At 34.1% G+C, this 18387-nt stretch overlaps 1 protein-coding gene across 1 annotated transcript in view; it reads right to left on the bottom strand.

Moving 5' to 3' along the window:
• The window catches only part of SGCZ (sarcoglycan zeta), a 178171-nt gene that overhangs the window by 98503 nt on the left and 61281 nt on the right, over window positions 1-18387 (bottom strand). The window contains exon 2 of the mRNA XM_061404030.1: window positions 12999-13086. Within this exon, the coding sequence (XP_061260014.1) occupies window positions 12999-13086 (88 nt within the window). The remainder of the gene's footprint in view (window positions 1-12998; window positions 13087-18387) is intronic.

Here is an 18387-nt window from a genome sequence, read left to right as displayed (position 1 = left end):
TAACGGTGGTATCACTTGCATATCTGAGGTTATTGGTATTTCTCTGGCAATCTTGATTCCAACTTGTGCTTCATCCAGCCTGGCATTTTGCATGATGTACTCTGCATATAAGTTAAATAAGCAGGGTGACAATCCTTTCCTGATTTGGAACCAGTCTGTTGTTCCATGTCCAGTTCTAACTGTTGCTTCTTGTCCTGCATACAGATTTCTCAGGAGGCAGATAAGGTGCTCTGGTATTCCCATTTCTTGAATTTTCCACAATTTGTTGTGATACACACAGTCAAAGGCTTTGGCATAGTCAATAAAGCAAAACAGATGTTTTTCTGGAATTGTCTTGCTTTTTCGATGATCCAGCAGATGTTGGTAATTTGATCTGTGGTTCCTCTGCCTTTTCTAAAACCAGCTTGAACATCTGGAATTTCATGGTTCACATACTGTTGAAGCCTGGTGAGGAGAATTTTTAGCATTACTTTGCTAGCACGTGAGATGAGTGCAATTGTGTGGTAGTTTGAGCATTCTTTGGCATTGCCTTTCTTTGGGATAGGAATGAAAACCGACCTTTTCCAGTCCTGTGGCCACTGCTGCATTTTCCAGATTTGCTGGCCTATTGAATACAGCACTTTCACAGCATCATCTTTTAGGATTTGAAATAGCTCAACTGGAATTTCATCAGCTCCACTAGCTTTGTAGTGATGCTTCCTAAGGCCCACTTGACTTTGCATTCCAAGATGTCTGACTGTATGTGAATGATCACACCATTGTGGTTATGTGGGTCATGAAGATCTTTTTTGTATAGTTCTTTGTGTTCTGGCCACCTCTTCTTAATATCTTCTGCTTCTGTTAGGTCCATACCATTTCTGTCGTTTATTGAGCCCATCTTTGCATGAAATGCTCCCTTGGTATCTCTAATTTTCTTGAAGTGATCTCTAGCCTTTCCCAGTCTATTGTTTTCCTCTATTTATTTGCATCAATCACTGAGGAAAGCTTTCCTATCCATCCTTGCTCTTCTTTGGAACTCTGCATTCAAATGGGTATGTCTTTCCTTTTCTCTTTACCTTTAGCTTCTCTACTTTTCTCAGCTATTTGTAAGGTCTCGCCAGACAGCCGTTTTGCCCTTTTGAATTTATTTTTCTTGGGAATGGTCTTGACCACTGTCTCCTGTACAATGTCACGAACCTCCGTTCACAGTTCTTCAGGCACTCCGTCTATCAGATCTAATCCCTTGAATCTATTTGTGATTTACACTGTATAATTGTAAGAGATTTGATTTAGGTCATACCTGGATGGTCTAGTGGTTTTCCCTATTTTCTTCAATTTAAGTCTGGATTTGGCAATAAGGAATTCATGGTCTGAGCCACAGCCTGATCCTGGTCTTGGTTTTGCTGATTATATAGAGCTTCTCCATCTTTGGCTGCAAAGAATATAATCAATCTGATTTTGGTAATGACCATCTGGTGATGTCCATGTGTAGAATCTTCTCTTCTGTTGTTGTAAGAGGCTGTTTGTACCACAGATCTTATTAAAAGTGATTTAACAAGACCCATGTGACCTTGTTAATTTGATAGGACACAGGCAATCTTTGCCTGAGTGTCGGGATCATTTTGCACTTCCAGTAGCACAGTGTAGGTATTCCAGGAGCTCTGCATCCATTCTGGCACTTGATACCATCCATATCTTTTATTTCAGTAATTGTAATTTTTGTAAATTTATAATTTTTTAAACTGTAATTTTTGATTTCTCAGAGCTTTGAATGTGAAAATACCTATGATTAAATGGGAACTTTGTTTGACTAGTCTCCTTGTAAAGAGTTGTGGATAAATTTACTGATTCCATTAAAATAGTTCACACACTGGGTGAGAAATGAGCCAGCAGGGGAGGAGAGGAAGGAGACAGTCACGAAGACTCAAGAACACAGAGACCTGGGGAAAGGAAGTTTATTCCTTTAGAATCACCTGCCCCACAAATCCCTACCCTCCCCAAAAAACTGCATGACTGGCCTGTTATATTCATAGAATGATAAAGAATGGCAAAATAATGTAAGATGAAAATGAGAGGTTTTGTTCTAAATATTGTGACATGAGAGAATGTGAGGTCCAAGCAGTCTGAGTCGTCAGCATGCTTTTATTCCTTGGGGGCGGGGGTTAAAGGAAGATGGAGTATTATACATTAGACTGTAGTGTTTGTGAGCATTTAGAAAGCAAAGCAGCAGGCATGTGACCTCAGAATGGAAGATTCAAAAAAGCCATGCCAAAATCATTACATAAAAGGAGTGTATAGGAGTGGTATTATTGATTTCAGGCGAATACAAGACAAAATATCCAAAGATAATATTGTGAAAAAATATTGCAAAGCTGATTAGATACATTAACCAACAAATGCAGATTAAAGGATTGACATTAATCTTATGGTGCTTTTAAGAGATTTTGGAAATGTTGTCTCCTCATTACAAGTGTATTGTCAAAAATCCACTAAAAACTTGGAAAAAAGAATTGCTATGGCCTATTTTTCCCCTATGCTTATACTCAATTTTCTCTTCCCATGCTATATTCTTCTGATGATGCATTATCTTACTTGGAATATCTCCAAAATTATATATAAAAATAGATACATAATATGAAATGAATCTTAAGCAAAAAGAGCTAATGTAGTTTTCAGATCTGGACCATCATAAATAATGGCCTCTGATGGCTTATCTCCCTCTATTCCATGACCTGGCAATTAGTACTGTTCTTTTGTAGACTAGGTTTGGCTGAGATGTCATGTAAGGCCCCTGATACTGAAGTAAATAATCTGTGTACACATGGACTCCTACATTTTATTTAGCTCCCTACCACCAGATGTCTGCTGATAATTAGTCTCATAACCTTACATTTGTGAACTGTAGGCCCCATTAACCCAATTTCCAAAGACAAGTTTCTTTTTAATGCCAGCACAAAACTGCATGTTCTGTAAGTCAATTATACATGAAACTCAAGTACACCTGCAGTTCTGAGGTCCCACAAATGGAGCCTCATTAAAAACAAAGTTGGGCTCAGTGTATAGGCTGTAGACTCATTAATTCCAGGTAAGTCATATAGCCATAATGCTAATTAAATGCCTAAAATATGAAAATGGAAACCGCTATTTTACTGTTTTGTGTGCATTTTCAGCCACTTAGTCGTGTCCAACTCTTTGCAATCTCATGGACTATAGCCTCTGTCCATGGGATTCTCCAGGCAAAAATACTGGAGTGGGTTTCTATGCCCTCCTCCAGGGGATCTTCACGACCCAGGGATTGAAGCCATGAATCTTGTGTCTGCTGCATTGGCACGCAGGTTCTTTACCACTAGCACCACCTGGGAAGCCCAATATTTTGTTTATTCTACTTTTATCCTACAGTCCATAGAGTCAGACAGGATGTACCTACCATGCACACAGATCCTTTGATGAGCTCTGTAATGTATCATTTTTTAAAAAAGTATTGCAACTGCTTAATATTAAAGTTGAAATACTGAGCTATAGTCATAGCATATTCTGAATAGTTTTACATAATTATAGAATGAATAAAATGTTTATCCATCTCTTCAGTGCTTTCCTCAGTATTATGAAGTTAGAAACTGTTCACAAATATGTGCATTATATTTGTTGAAAAATATCCGTATTATCTCTGTTTATCATTATATAAAGAGATGGATTGGCCTGAGAGCGCTATGATGCAGGTGTCTGCCACTTTTATACTATTAATATGATTATAATTACCATATTTCACCTCTCATTCTCATGTCTACATACTCAAGACTAGATTTATTTCTTTGACAACTAACAGCATTATTACCAAAGACTATATGTTGAAAAACATATGTTTTGCCAGAAGGAGAGCAAGTTCAAAGCCATTTTCCTGTCAAACAAAGCCTTGGGATCCAGTGACAATCCTAGCCGATGGGCAACCTTTGGTTCTGAGAAGTCTAGGCCAACACCTTGGAGGGCTGGCCTTAGTACCATAGCACAGAGCACTGCTGAGTGGAGATGGCCTGGTGGAAACGCAGTGACTGATCTCAGACTAAGGCATCAAAACCCTGGAAGAGAAGGACAGAGGCAGGTACATGCTGGACAAGACTAGCCAGACCATTCTTTCAGAACTTGGTCTAGATCCTCCAGGAAGAAATATTCTTGGTATGACTTGATGCTGCACTCCTAAATATACAGATGCTTGAGAAATTATTAAATTAAATACAAACACTAACTTTAAAAGGTAGTATAATGCTTTAGAATGTTAACACATGATATAAAATACTGTAATAAAATGTTTCAAAAATGTACATTATTGTCTTTCCTTCAGGCATTATAACTCTATACCTGAGTTATACTGATTTGGGGTCCTAATTTCCAGGAATGCCATCTTTTCCCTCATATCAGAGGCATTTATTTCCTAAACTGATAAATTAATGTTAGTTTAATTAATGTAAATGAATGAATGAATTTTAATAATGAACAAAAAATTCAACAATGTATTTAATCATTTAAAATGTACATTCAAAGTTAATCCTAAATGTTTTGTAGATCCACTCTTCAAGGTTTGCACAACTTATTTTACATAAAATGCTCATCCTTATTAAGTTGTCCCAGAATATTACAGTATTCTCTAAGTTAAAAAAATGAGTCAATGACAGAAAACATAAATTTGGTACGTGAGAATAATCTGTAACCTTCTACTTTTTACATGTCCTACACCATCTGCAGTCAATTAAGCGATTCCCAGGTGTTCACAGTAATTGCTTTAACGCAAGATTACATGTCACTTTAGGGGTCTTTAAATATTTATTATAAAACCCTCATCTACATTTTTCTCTATTCATTTAGGGACAAAACATGCTGATGTTTAGTATAGACAAAAATAAGCTGATGGCACTTACTGAATTATTTTGTGGATTAACTTTCAATAAGAAACAAACTTTTATAAGCCAAAATCTGATGAAAGAATTACAACATGCTGATTTAATTGCGCTTATTTACATTCTCCATTTCAATGAAAAATATGTGCATATAATTTGGGGCTAAGATGTCAATAATCAAATTAGATGTCATTTTTTGTCAGGAGTGTGGGGAAGTTAATTGACCAAAGGATTTATCAACTAATTTCTCTAAACATAAAAAAAATAATTTTTCACTTTAAGACTTGGAACAGGAAAGAACCATGGAGACAATCTTAAATAATATTCCTTTTATAGATAAGGAAAATAAAATTGAGAGGCTTGGTCAATTACACAGAATTATTTACAGGTATATGAAATAAAATTTATAGTTACTAACATATACATAATGCATACCCTGCTCCAGGAAATGTTCCAAGCACTTCACATATATTCACTGATTTCATTCTCACATCTACTGTATTAGTACTTGTGTGATTCTCACAGATGCCTGGAGAGACTGCCCAGAGTAATTTGTATATGGTCACAGAGTTGGAAATGACACATCTCGGATTAGGTTGGCCCCTTTATCTATGTTATTAACTATCAAAGCATGAGAAAATTATGGTTTTTCTAGGTCAACATACTCTTCTACAATAATGTGATATATAATTCATATGATTAGATTCATAATAATATTAGTGAAAATCCATATATTCCTATAATTTAAAGATAATTTGATCTGAAAGATAATTTTAAATTTATGGGCTGATTTTTTTGGTTTTCTAAAACATCTTAATAATTAGTCACATTAGAATGCCTTTTTAGCAAGCATATTTTGTGTCTGATATTGTGAGACCTTCAGATGTATAGCATAAGTTTGTGGAACATTAGAAACATGCTCAGTGGTTTTGACAGTCTAATATGCATTCAGTTCAGTTCAGTTCAGTCGCTCAGTTGTGTCCGACTCTTTGTGACCCTATGAATCGCAGCATGCCAGACCTCCTTGTCCATCATCAACTCCCGGATTTCACTCAGACTCACGTCCATCGAGTCAGTGATGCCATCCAGCCATCTCATCCTCTGTCGTCCCCTTCTCCTCCTGCCCCCAATCCCTCCCAGCATCAGAGTCTTTTCCAATGAGTCAACTCTTCGCATGAGGTGGCCAAAGTACTGGAGTTTCAGCTTTAGCACCATACCTTCCAAAGAAATCCCAGGGCTGATCTCCTTCAGAATGGACTGGTTGGATCTCCTTGCATTAGTGTATATTAAATTCTTAATAGTAGCATTTCCCTTAAAATTATGTTATTTAAAACTCATTATAAACATATTTAAGCTATTGTTCTATATAACATATGCACAATAAATTTGTATTTGAATTTGCTACTGCAAAAAATATGTTATTTTACTCACTGCCTGTGTTACTGCATTTTTATTTTGCCATGATTTTTGGAAAAGCTTCAAGACAAATTAACCTGCGGCATAATTAATTAATTGCATGAAATAAAATGCTGCCGTGTCAACCAAGCCTGCTGTATGCAATAGTAGACTCAGGAATGATTCCCAGTACTCTCCATGTACCAGTTCTGTGGGAGGCCTGTTGCTGTGGCTGTGGGTATGAGTGTGTCTCTGTCTGTCTGTCTGTCTTGGATGTACTGAGGTGAGCAGAGACATCAACATAGTTGAAACTTTTTCAGTTTTTAGTTTTCAGTTTTTACCGAAGGATGTCAGCTTTATTACTGATTCACTTTATTTCTTAAATGAAAAGATCCAGTAACAATCACTGAGGATTTGGGTTCTTACTTTCTCTGATCAATAACAAACCCAGGTGTAAGTGCATGTCATTTAAGGAATATTTAAAAGACACACACATGATCTCTTGCAGATAAAGCTATATTCTTAGAACTGAATTAAGTTGAACTGGTAAACATGTTATGTTTCTTGCTCCCTATAATGCTTTTATATAACAGCATTTTGCTATTGTGAGCTCAACCTTCTTTAAAGCATTTTGCCAGAGTATTAGCACACCCAATGCTTCTTTTGACATAGATGCTAAAAATAGTCTACACTATATCATCTTGTTTTCTTTCAACTAAACAATGTATACTTTGTAATTCAGTGTATGTAAAGAAGAATATCCGGTTTCCTGTAAGAAGCTTATACGTTTCTCCTTAAATATAGTGGGATTATGCCATCAGTCACATTTCGCTTTACACCTTTATTACGGGGAAGGTCGATATAGTTTAAGTAATCAATAGGCTATAAATGGCTTTCCTATGGACAAATAATGTACTAAATGTAATTTTGTACATTAGTACATTTTTACTTGTATTCTTACACACTTAATATATTTCAAAAATATTTGTTTTGTCCTATAGACTGCATTCATTTGTGTATATTTACTCAAAATGTTAAGAAAACAAATCAAATAAAAATGTTTTCCTTACAGAACCATAATTAATTTGTAAGTTTTTTTATCAAGGTTATCTTCTCTGAGGTGTGCTGTGCCTAGTTGCTCAATCGTGTCCGGCTCTTTGCAACCCATGGACTTTAGCCTGTCAGGCTCCCCTGTTCATGGGATTCTCCATACTAGAGTGGGTTGCTATGCCTTCCTGCAGGGGATCTTCTCAACCCAGGTCTCCTGCATTGCAGACAGATTTTTTTTACTGTCTGAGCTACCAGGGAATCCCATGAATACTGGAGTGGGTAGCCGGTCTCTTCTTCAGTGTATCTTCTCTAGACATGAGTAAAACATATTTGATTTCTAAGTGCATAGCTGATTGACAGCCCCTGGAAAAGGCAAAGAATAGGTACAGACACCTTTATTTGGGTAGAGAGACTGCTTATATGTCCTACTGCCTGATGGGCCCCCTCATAAATCCCCTTAAGCAATGAAGGCAAGCTCTTTCAGAAGAAATCACAGAATCAACCCTGCTGCAGAAGCTATTAATAACCATTTTCATTATTATATGGTGTTTAAGCCTCAAAATTTGAAATGTTAAAAGAAAACTAGCACTAAATGTAAATATTTTGTTTAACTTCTTATAAATTATATTCTCTCTTATTACCAAAGAGTCAGACTTAAGACAACCATGACTCTGAGCATTGAAGAAGTATAGAATAAAGAAAAAAATGAGGTGTTATATTGGTAGATTATAATTAAGGTTTTTATATAATTTGGTTATGTCACTGATTTTTGATAAATGGATTTAAGAATATCAAAGATGAGTAAATGATCCGATGGTAATAGCTAGCAGTTCCTAGGAGTTAATTGATTCTCTAAATGTATTGAGTGCTAAACAAGTAAAATTATGATGACATATGAGATTCCATTTGAAGCATACAGTTGTGATTTTTAGCACATTTGAAAAGTAAATTTTAGAACAATGATATTATAATTATTTAATACACAATTAGTCTTAATGCTTTACTGGGATAATGGTAGACATGGCATCATGGAACTTGTTTATGACACAGGACCCCATTAACAGCCATTCTAGGTTTCTCAAACATCATTGCTTGTGACTGAGATTTAAATAAGGGGGCTATAGAAGAAAAATAATTAAGAACAAAAACTAGTTCTATCCACTACTATCATTCCTTGTTCAACTTTTCAGTTTATCCTTTTATTTGTATCCTTCAACTATAGACTGATGACAAAAGGTGTAAGAGATGGAAAAAATATCTTATTACTTTTAGCTATTGCTTTATCAAAGATAAGCAATTCCTGTAAGGGAATGTAAGAAAAAGCAATATAGAATTCCATACCTTGATCAAAATTGGCTAAGAGCTACAAAAAAAAAAAAAAAACTGAATTGTTTTGCTGAAATTAACATTTATATTGTTTAAACTACTTACGAGAGTAGTTTAAATATTTTCCATTATAGATCAATATAATGTTATTGGTAAATAAAAGATAACAAATTATCCCCATTATACTGTGCTAAAGATTATTACATTTTTAGGAAATCTAATTACTATAGCATTAATTATCACTGTTATCAGTATTATGAACAATGTTTATATAAAAACTGCATGACAATATTTCATCTGCACTGCCCTATGGAAATGGTTTTTACTTTATAGATCACATTGTAGAATTTTCCTGAGTGACTATGATAAGTTTCACAATACTGCTGCTGCTGCCAAGTCACTTCAGTCGTGTCCGACTCTGTGCGACCCCATAGATGGCAGCCCACCAGGCTCCGCTGTCCCTGGGATTCTCCAGGCAAGAACACTGGAGTGGGTTGCCATTTCCTTCTCCAATGCATGAAAGTGAAAAGGGAAAGTGAAGTCGCTCAGTCGTGTCCGACTCTTCGCAACCCCATGGACTGCAGCCTACCAGGCTCCTCCGTCCATGGGATTTTCCAGGCAAGAGTACTGGAGTGGGTTGCCATGATTTACATATTTTATCTACATTGTTTGAAATGTTCTGAAAAATATAAAGTATCATACTATCAACATATATGAATATGTAACACCTAAAATCAGACAGTTTTCATCTCTCGTATAAAAAAGGAATGACCTGAAAACATAGGAATTACAGATTGAAAAAACAGGAAATTTGACTTGGAGAATGATTCTGAGAATTAAGTTCTTTTTTTTCTTCAAGGAGTCTGAACTTCTGGGATCCTGTACTTTCTCTACCCACTTTCCGCTAATAATCTTATACCTTTCTTTCAGCTTTATTCTATGAAGAGAAATCTGTAGGAATAAATCTTGAGTTCATTGATCTTCAACTATGTTATGAAGGTCATAAAATATTAGAGTCAAACTTTGTGGGGAGATTCTGATATCAGAAATTTACGTAAAGCCTGGAATTTCAAGCACACACAAATTTTGTCTTTTTAAAAATTTATCCAAGGGTAAAATACTTAGCTTTAGCTTTTATCATGCCTGGATTGGCATATATTGTTGTTCAGTCGATATCCGTGTTTGACTTTTTTGTGACCACATGGACTGTAGCTTGCCAGGCTTCTATGTCCAAGCGATTTCCCAAGCAAGACTACTGGAGTGGGTTTCCATTTCCTTCTTCAGGGAATTTCCTGACCCAGGGATTGAACTCATGTCTCCTGCACTGACAGGCAGGTTCTCTCTCTCTCTCTATCTATATATAGATAGATAGATAGTTATATGGGCTTCTTTAGTGGCTCAGAATCTGCCTGCAATGCCAGAGACCTGGGTTCTGTCTCTGGGTTAGGAAGATCCCCTGGAGAAGGCAATGGCAACCCACTCCAGTATCTTGGCCTGGAGAATTCCATGGACTGATGAGCCTGGAAGGCTACAGTTTATTCGTTCTCAAAGACTTGGACACAAGTGAGCGACTTAACACCTTTACTTCATATATATATATATATATATATATATATATGACCATGCCCAGGACCATGTCCCTAAATAAAAACTGAAAAATTAAGAAAAAAAAGGAAATAAGAAAAGAGGCTTAAAATGGTTACTTTATGTCAATATGATTAAAAATGAACAGTGATTGAATAGCTTACTTAAATTTGTCTGAATATCTCTTCAAATTATACCTAAAGATAATTTTATCCTGACATGATTAAAGCATTATCCACACATCAAGCACACTTTCTGTGATGTGTTTTGTGGTATATCTTTGCAACAGTATTACAATACAACATGTATTCCCCAAGTAAAATTCCAGACATAATGGACAGAAAAGCATCATGAGATCTTTCACACTCTAACAATGTATTTGTAACTCAAGTGACACCAAAAATTACAAACACCATCATCCAAATAATAACAGATTAGCAACATAATTCCCTAAGATTTGCAGACACTGAAATTTCCCCAATTCTTACGTATAGGTCTAAATAAATGTCCTTATTTCTATTTTAGAGATGAGAAAACAGAGTCTCCAAGAGATAATTTTTTTCTGGAGTGCTATGTGGTTTGACTCCAGATGTGAATACATTATCCCTCTCCGACTCCCCTTTATCTACTCTTCCTTTGTTTTCTGTATGGTTAATGAGAAATACCAAGTGGTGGAAAGATGGAGGTCATCAACAGTACACCCAGAGGAGCAGGATATTAAAAGTTTTCAGTTTAAGCCTCACTGGAATGAGTGTGCTTCTGTGCTTCCACAGAAATATGCTGGAGCATCATTAACTTATTGATTTGCTTCAGCTGAAACTAAGCTTAATCTTTCTCCCCAACCCACCACTCCTCTCTCTCTTCATTCTTCTCTCTTTTCCCATACATAACTGGCAAGTATTGATTCTATATTAAAATTAACTTAGAACAGTGGTTGAAAACATAAGTCCAATGCTACAATTCTTTATGTTTCCTGCAGGAAAGCAGGCAGTGAAATGTAAATGATATTTGATTATCCTTCATATAATCAAACAGCCACTTTGCTCCACAGGCAGTACACTAGTTACGTAGTGATCGTATTTGACAGTCGACCTTGGTATGTAGTCTTTGTGTGTTTAATTTACAGGTTGGCATTTCCACTAAGGACCTTTTTCTTTTTTTAAATCTAGAAAAGAATGCAAAATAAAGTTCTATTCTACGTTAAGAGTTCTCTACATTAAAAAGAAAAAAATGAGATGGAAAATCTGCCCACTTTAGGCCTGTTTCTGTAGTTCCAACATAGCAATAGTTAACTGACATGAACATTTAAATTAAGTACCTGGTGCTTTTGAATCACTTTTGTGTCCATAGATAAAGTTCTTCTCTCTAATTTTTAGTCCATTAGCCTATAGTTCCCCTTTGTAATAGATGTGTGTGTGTGTGTGTGTGTGTGTGTTCGTGCGTTCGAGTGCTCAGTCTGTCTGACTCTGTGACCCCGTGGACTCCAGCCAGCTAAGCTCCTCTGTTCATGGGATTTCCCAAGCAAGAATACTGGGGTTGCCATTTCCTCTTTCAGGAATCTATCTGACTCAGAAATCAAACCCATGTCTCTTGTGTCTACTGCTTTGTCAGCTGGATTCTTTACCACTAGTGCCACCTGGGAAGCCCCTTTTAATTGATATCATACCACAAAATACTATCAAATTACAGCAATTGATGGATATCTATTGACCATATTTTATAGTGCAAAGAAAAAGCAAAATAAATTAAACAATTATAAATAAAATTTAATTATATATTTTTTGGAATACAAAACTTTCACAATGTAAGTTTTACTTTTGGCTTCATTGAAGTGAATACATAACAAAAAATATTTCATATACCTAGAAATAAGTGGACAGAATTAAGCTCACATTTATAAATCTCACATTTCATTGTCATATTCTTGGGTAATTTAATCAGAAATACTGGAAATATACATCTGCATTAAATTATAATTAATTTCTCATCAAGGTAAAGATAACTTAGCTCCCCAAATTGCAGTTTAGTCTTTATAATATACTATCACATACACACAATATCAATAAGTATTAGGTAATTTTCCCACAGAAAAATACAGTATTTCAAAAATATATTAGCAATTAAACCAAAATCAAGTCTTTGTTTTACATAATTATATCTGACTCTTAATTTCCCATTCCTCTTATAGAAATTAAGTTAAATAACAATGCCATATAATATGAATCTCTAAATTTTTGACAATGAGAAAACACTAATAATACTTTATCATAAACATATTTACAACTTCTAAGGCCTATAAACCTTAACTATATATAATTTAAACATTAAATTTATAATTGGTCAATGTTAAATTTATATTCAATTATTATGCCATTTCTTATTTATACAAGCAGATAATATTTAGTAAATTATTTATTTATAAAAAAGATAAATGATGTTGCATTTCATGTTTATTTAAGCCTATTTACTATAATTTAATATACTAGGGAGATATTTGTTAGAAAATGGTGCATTTCATAATTCAAGAGTAATAAGAGCAAAATATATGTAATTCAGTCTCACATTAACACATTGACAAGAGTAACAATGACCTTAGCTAGCCTATGACAAATCAAATCCTGTGAAAGCTAATAGGGCTGTACAGGAATGTCTGTATACAGAGAGAAATAATATATTAGAGAAAGAATATATTTTGCTTTCCCCGATTTAAACAACCACAGAGCTTTAAATGGAGTAAGATGGTGTGAGCAATCTTTACCCCGAAGCACTCACCTACTGTCAGCTGTCCAGTTAACTGCCCCATGTGATTTCTTGCATTCACTGTTACATTCCTGTCAGACTGTAAGACCAGTGGACTATCCTGGGAAACATGTATAAAATAAAGAAATCAAATAAAAAATAGAAATATAGTCAAGATTTTATATATAAAAGTATATTGCACTTGTTTGGGTATTATCAAAATTCTATTTCTTTGTTTTATATTAAGCAGATCTTTTAACACCCCAAACACTGTTTGAAAAATACAAAATAATAAGGGTGCTTCCTAATAACTATTTGACATAATAGGGATGTTTCCATTTGGATAAACAGGAATTAACTACTGGGTGCAAACATTTCCAACACTACTGATTATCATACATCACTGCTGCAAGTAACTTCTCTTTTTCTCGCCCTTCCCTTGGCATAGAGGCCTGCCTTTGGAGATATGTTAAACGCTATAGAAAAGGGGAAGTCCCTTTTTAAGCTGAACTTGCAACTTTCAGGTCTAAGCTTAAATGTTTCCTCCTTGAAAGTGCCTCCCCTGATCACTGTAACTACAGATTCATTCAATCCTCAAACTCCTGATCTCCATTTATTTTGTTCAGAGAACTTATCCCAAGACATATTTATTTTGCTAATGTATGTGTTTACTTGTTTTTAATTTGTTTCTGTCACAGGAGGAAATGTCCATGGGACAAGAATCATTGGAGTCATGTTGACACATTTTATTCCCACTACCTGGCACACTACTGAAGGAAAGCATTTACTAAATGTTTATTGAATGGACAAATAAATCATCATCATAAAATTGATATTACCTTATGTATCTAGCTCAAGTAGGAATGATTTCTAAATCATAAGATGATTTAAGAAAGAAGGTATATAGAATAAGAGAATGTAAGATAGCTTATCTTTCAGCATAAATAATCTTGCTTAGATGTTTACTTTTATCACAATTGAGCACTCAACAGTAAAATAATTTATTTGAAGGACAGTATCACTGTTTTAGAAATCTATGTACTAGGCTATTGCCACTGCCTCAGACAAGTAACTAACAACTGGCTACTCTCATATTTTTATGGTCTAAAACAAGCAGGGTGATCATTCACAAATAGTTCATTCATTTATTCATTGAACAAAAATATTTTGATAATAATAAGAATATATTAAGTACAGGCTTGGGACATTTCAGGGGTCAAAATATAAAACAATACCTGTCCTCATGGAGCCTGTACCCAAGATATTGAAACTATGAAAATCTCTCCCAATGTCATCCTTAACATGTAAGTGGTTTGTCATCTCTATGTTAATGTAAATAAAATGCTTTCATACATGTATCATATAAAAACTCTTTTGAGAACAGAATTTGAAATTTGTGACTTGAATATACATAAGATTTTATATATTTTTTTCTAAAGCTATTTTTGCCCCTTCTGACTAGATGCAAAGCACTAAGCAAAGATATACAAACACACACTCACACACACAAATTTTCCTTTAAAAGTGGACTTTGTTAGTATGTCTAAACTAAGGCTTAATTTTTAAAAGTAAATTTCTACAGTTTCAAGAACAGATGTGTTCTCAAAAGTGAGACATAGTTGTACAAAACAATGCCAATTTCATCCTGTCTCATCACAACTCATTTATTTTTGGCACAAATCAAAAGTGTGTTATCTGTAGTTAAAAATAAATCTAGTCCTTTTTGCATAGGTGTTTCTATGCTGCAGACATTCATTTTTGAAAATATATGGAGTATATTTAATTAATTCCATCATTCCTTTCAAGTGATATGTTCAAATTCTGTTAACAATATGGTTGTGGAGTAAGGACTGTTTGCAAATAATTATGCCCAGTAAGGAAACTGCACAAAGAGGATGGCTCACTAAAGCACAAAAATATTTTATTTTAAACTGGCAGAATTAAATATGTGTTGCCTATGTTTTTAAAAAATGAAATTAATTTGAATGTCAGAAAAAGCAGAAGCCTATAAAGCACCTTGCAGTTCAAAACATTGTAAAAATATGTTAGCTGCATTTTCATTCATATATTTTAATATTTTTATTATATAATACATATGACTATTAGGATTTTTAAAAATTGATGACACTATGTACTCTTATTTGAATTACTAAACATAAATTCTGTGATCTATAGCATAAGAGCATAATCATTAGAATATACAAGGATTATGTAAGTATATTAAAATAGATATGTTTTATTAAATATTTTAAGATGAAAGAAAAGTTCATTTTAAAAAGGCAATAAGCATTTAAGTTGATCTAACAGAGAAAGAGATTTGGGTTAGGATTGAAAGTTTAATCATTGCATCTCTTTGTTTACAACATATCAATCTTCTCTTACTCTAACCACTGAGATCCAATTGAGGTTCTATCCCTGGCATTCTTTCCTTTTCATTACATGATTCCACCAAACTTCCCCTCTGAATTAAAATTTTATATCTAGATTAAAATTTTACTATAATAAAAACAGCAATCTTTTTACTGACTATACTATAAACATATAGCTATCAGAGGTCATGAACAATTCTCCACAGGTATTCAGGTGGATATCAGTATAATATGTTATACAGATTTATTAAAATGTGATCAGGTGAAATTAATCAAAATTGAGTAACATTTTTCACAGACAAAATGCAATGCATGTAAGAGCATTGTTTTCATTGACAAGTCACACTATCATTTCTGTGCTTTGTATCACCCCAATGACAACTTTTGGGATTAGAACCATGGTTTATGCCTCTTAGGTCCACACTATGACCTTTTACACAATATACACTCTCTATATTAATCACAACACAATTAATTAAAATATACACATGTGATTAAAAACATATGATAAAACTAATAGTAACTATTTCAAGAAATCTTAATTTATAAATCTGATTACAAACACATTCTTAGATGAAAATTAGTATCAAGAAGTTACTTTTTACCAAATTTAACATTTATTGTGCTCATTTTCCCAAAGATCTCCATATAAGAAAATAACTTCCACTAATAAATCATTGTTTTTCACTCTTTTAAAATAGTCCCTCTTCATGATCCTTTATAATTCTGTGCTCCAAATCTTTGAAAGCTAGTGTCTAGTTTCAGATATTAAAATATATATATAGCAATTTCCCTTGGAGTTTATTCTTGCTGAGAACATGAAGGGGGGAAAATCATATGGTGGTATTAACTCTCAAATAGGCATAAGACCGACAAGTCTATAAGGGTAAAAAGTTCCATTGGTGCTATATTATTCTGCATGGTACATTAATATAAATATCTCTTTTGGAGAAAGAACAATTTCTTCATTGAAGTCAACTATTTTCTACCACCTGCATCTTTGCTTTGATGCTAAGAAATATACTTTATTTCTTTTTTAAAAATGTATTTATTTTATTATTATTTTTTTTATACTTTCCTTCTTACGCTTCTCTTCAGACATAGCAGGTAGGAGATCCAGGGGAAAGGCAATGGTCCCATTAAGAGGGCCTGAGAACCCTCTCTTACGATTCTTTTACATCCCCATTTTTTATGACAAGGGCCTGCTTGTCACCTTGTTAATGGTCATAGAGAAATAAAGCACTATGTTCTCATTTCAATGCTTTTGTTATAATCTATGCAAGTGACTAAGGGAAAAATGATTCTATTCTTATTTCTATTGTGTTCACCTTTGTTTATCATAAATATTTCCTAAGGGCCTATGATGTGTCCAGCTCTTTGCTGTGTATAAAACAGAAACAGAGGAGACAAACTGTCTTCTCTTATGGAGTTCATTATCTAGGAAGTCAGACAAACAATAAACCCAGTATATAAAAAACAGAGAGAATGTTACTAACAACAAGCTGTTGCGATAGAGACTTCTCTAATAAAAAGCACCAGTTCTACTAGTGAGAAAATGTACATGTAAGAGGTTGTGTGTACACCAGGCACTTCAGCTTCTGATATTCATTCTCTCAAGGTTTGAACTATTAAATTGTAGTAGAAAAGAGTAGTTCTAGGAAAAGCGATTAACATCTGCTGGCACTTAGTCAATGCTGGACATGCATGTAAACGTCTAAATACTTTACATGTATGAGCTTACCTACTTATGAAACTTAAAATAAAATTCACCCAAGAAAGAGTGAAGAAATAAAGTGCTTGTAAGACAGAGAACCCTGACTGTTTAAATTCAAATAGTGAGACAGCCAAACTCTGGCTTCTTGACTAGGCAAGCCATTCAGCATCTCTGTATCACGACTTCCTCATCAGTAAACAGGGTAATAATCCTTAATCTGTGGGCTTCTCATAAAGAATTAATGAGACAATATACAAAAATGATTAAATCAGGGCCTACTAGCCTTTGCTAAGGGCACTCGGGTGTTTACTTTTATTATTTATTCCACATGGTAATTACAGTACTCAACTAATAATGGTATTATTTGTTATCATTCTTGTTTTACGGATGAAGAAACTTCAGCAAGGAGAGTACAAGTCACTTGCTTTAAATCATGCAACTAATAAATAACAAAGTATTTGAAGCCAGTTATCTGGGTATAGAATCTCACATGTTAACTACCATGATACTGTGTCTCTGGTGGGTAATAACAGTCTAGCCTTTCTAAAACGCAAATCTGTATCTGAAAATAAATGTTAAAATTAATGGAACAAAATATATTTTAAAATTCCTTTAAACATTTCAGTCTCTTCAGTAAATATCTGGAACATATACAGTCATAAATTGTAAGATACAACTTCACATTGTCTGGTTCATTTTTAAAATCTTGTTTTCTCAGGTTTCAGAGGAAGAGCAATAATTCCTGAACTGCCCTCTGCACACACATTTTAAAATATATCACTTATGAGAATTTCCCTACTTTCAATCCTAAAAGAAAACATAACTAACTGTCCATATTGTTCAATGTAGATGGCACAAAATTGATATCTCATTTCTTGAGTTTATACAGTTTTACCAGGTAAGTTTTCTTATCTTCTCTGATAGAAATTTTTATAATAAACCTATCTTACCCCCAATTCTCTATCTTCTTCTTCCTCAATATCAAATCAGTGACATCAGATATGTTTCTTAAATATACATTTTTCTGTGATCTTTCTTATAATAGACTTGCAGCTCACATCACAATAACCGTTTCCTCCTTGCATTAATTCTTCATATCCAGTGTTATTTTCATAAAATATTTTAAAATTAAAAATATTGATATGCTTGAATTAAAGCAAAATAAAATGTTTATTGACTCCTCGATCTCTGCTGGGAACAAAATTCACATTTATTACACATAAGGTGCTTTTTCAAATGATCCAGTTCTACTTTTTTAGCTCTATTTCACATCACTTCACCATGCAAGAATTGCCCAAATTTTCATGTTTCTGAAAATATGCCACTTCTGTGCATTCTC

Source organism: Bos javanicus, chromosome 27 (genome assembly GCF_032452875.1).
Source record: "Bos javanicus breed banteng chromosome 27, ARS-OSU_banteng_1.0, whole genome shotgun sequence".
In the NCBI taxonomy this organism is placed as follows: domain Eukaryota; kingdom Metazoa; phylum Chordata; class Mammalia; order Artiodactyla; family Bovidae; genus Bos; species Bos javanicus.
Note: the sequence above shows the minus strand (reverse complement) of the source record. Positions and strands in the feature narration are given on the sequence as shown.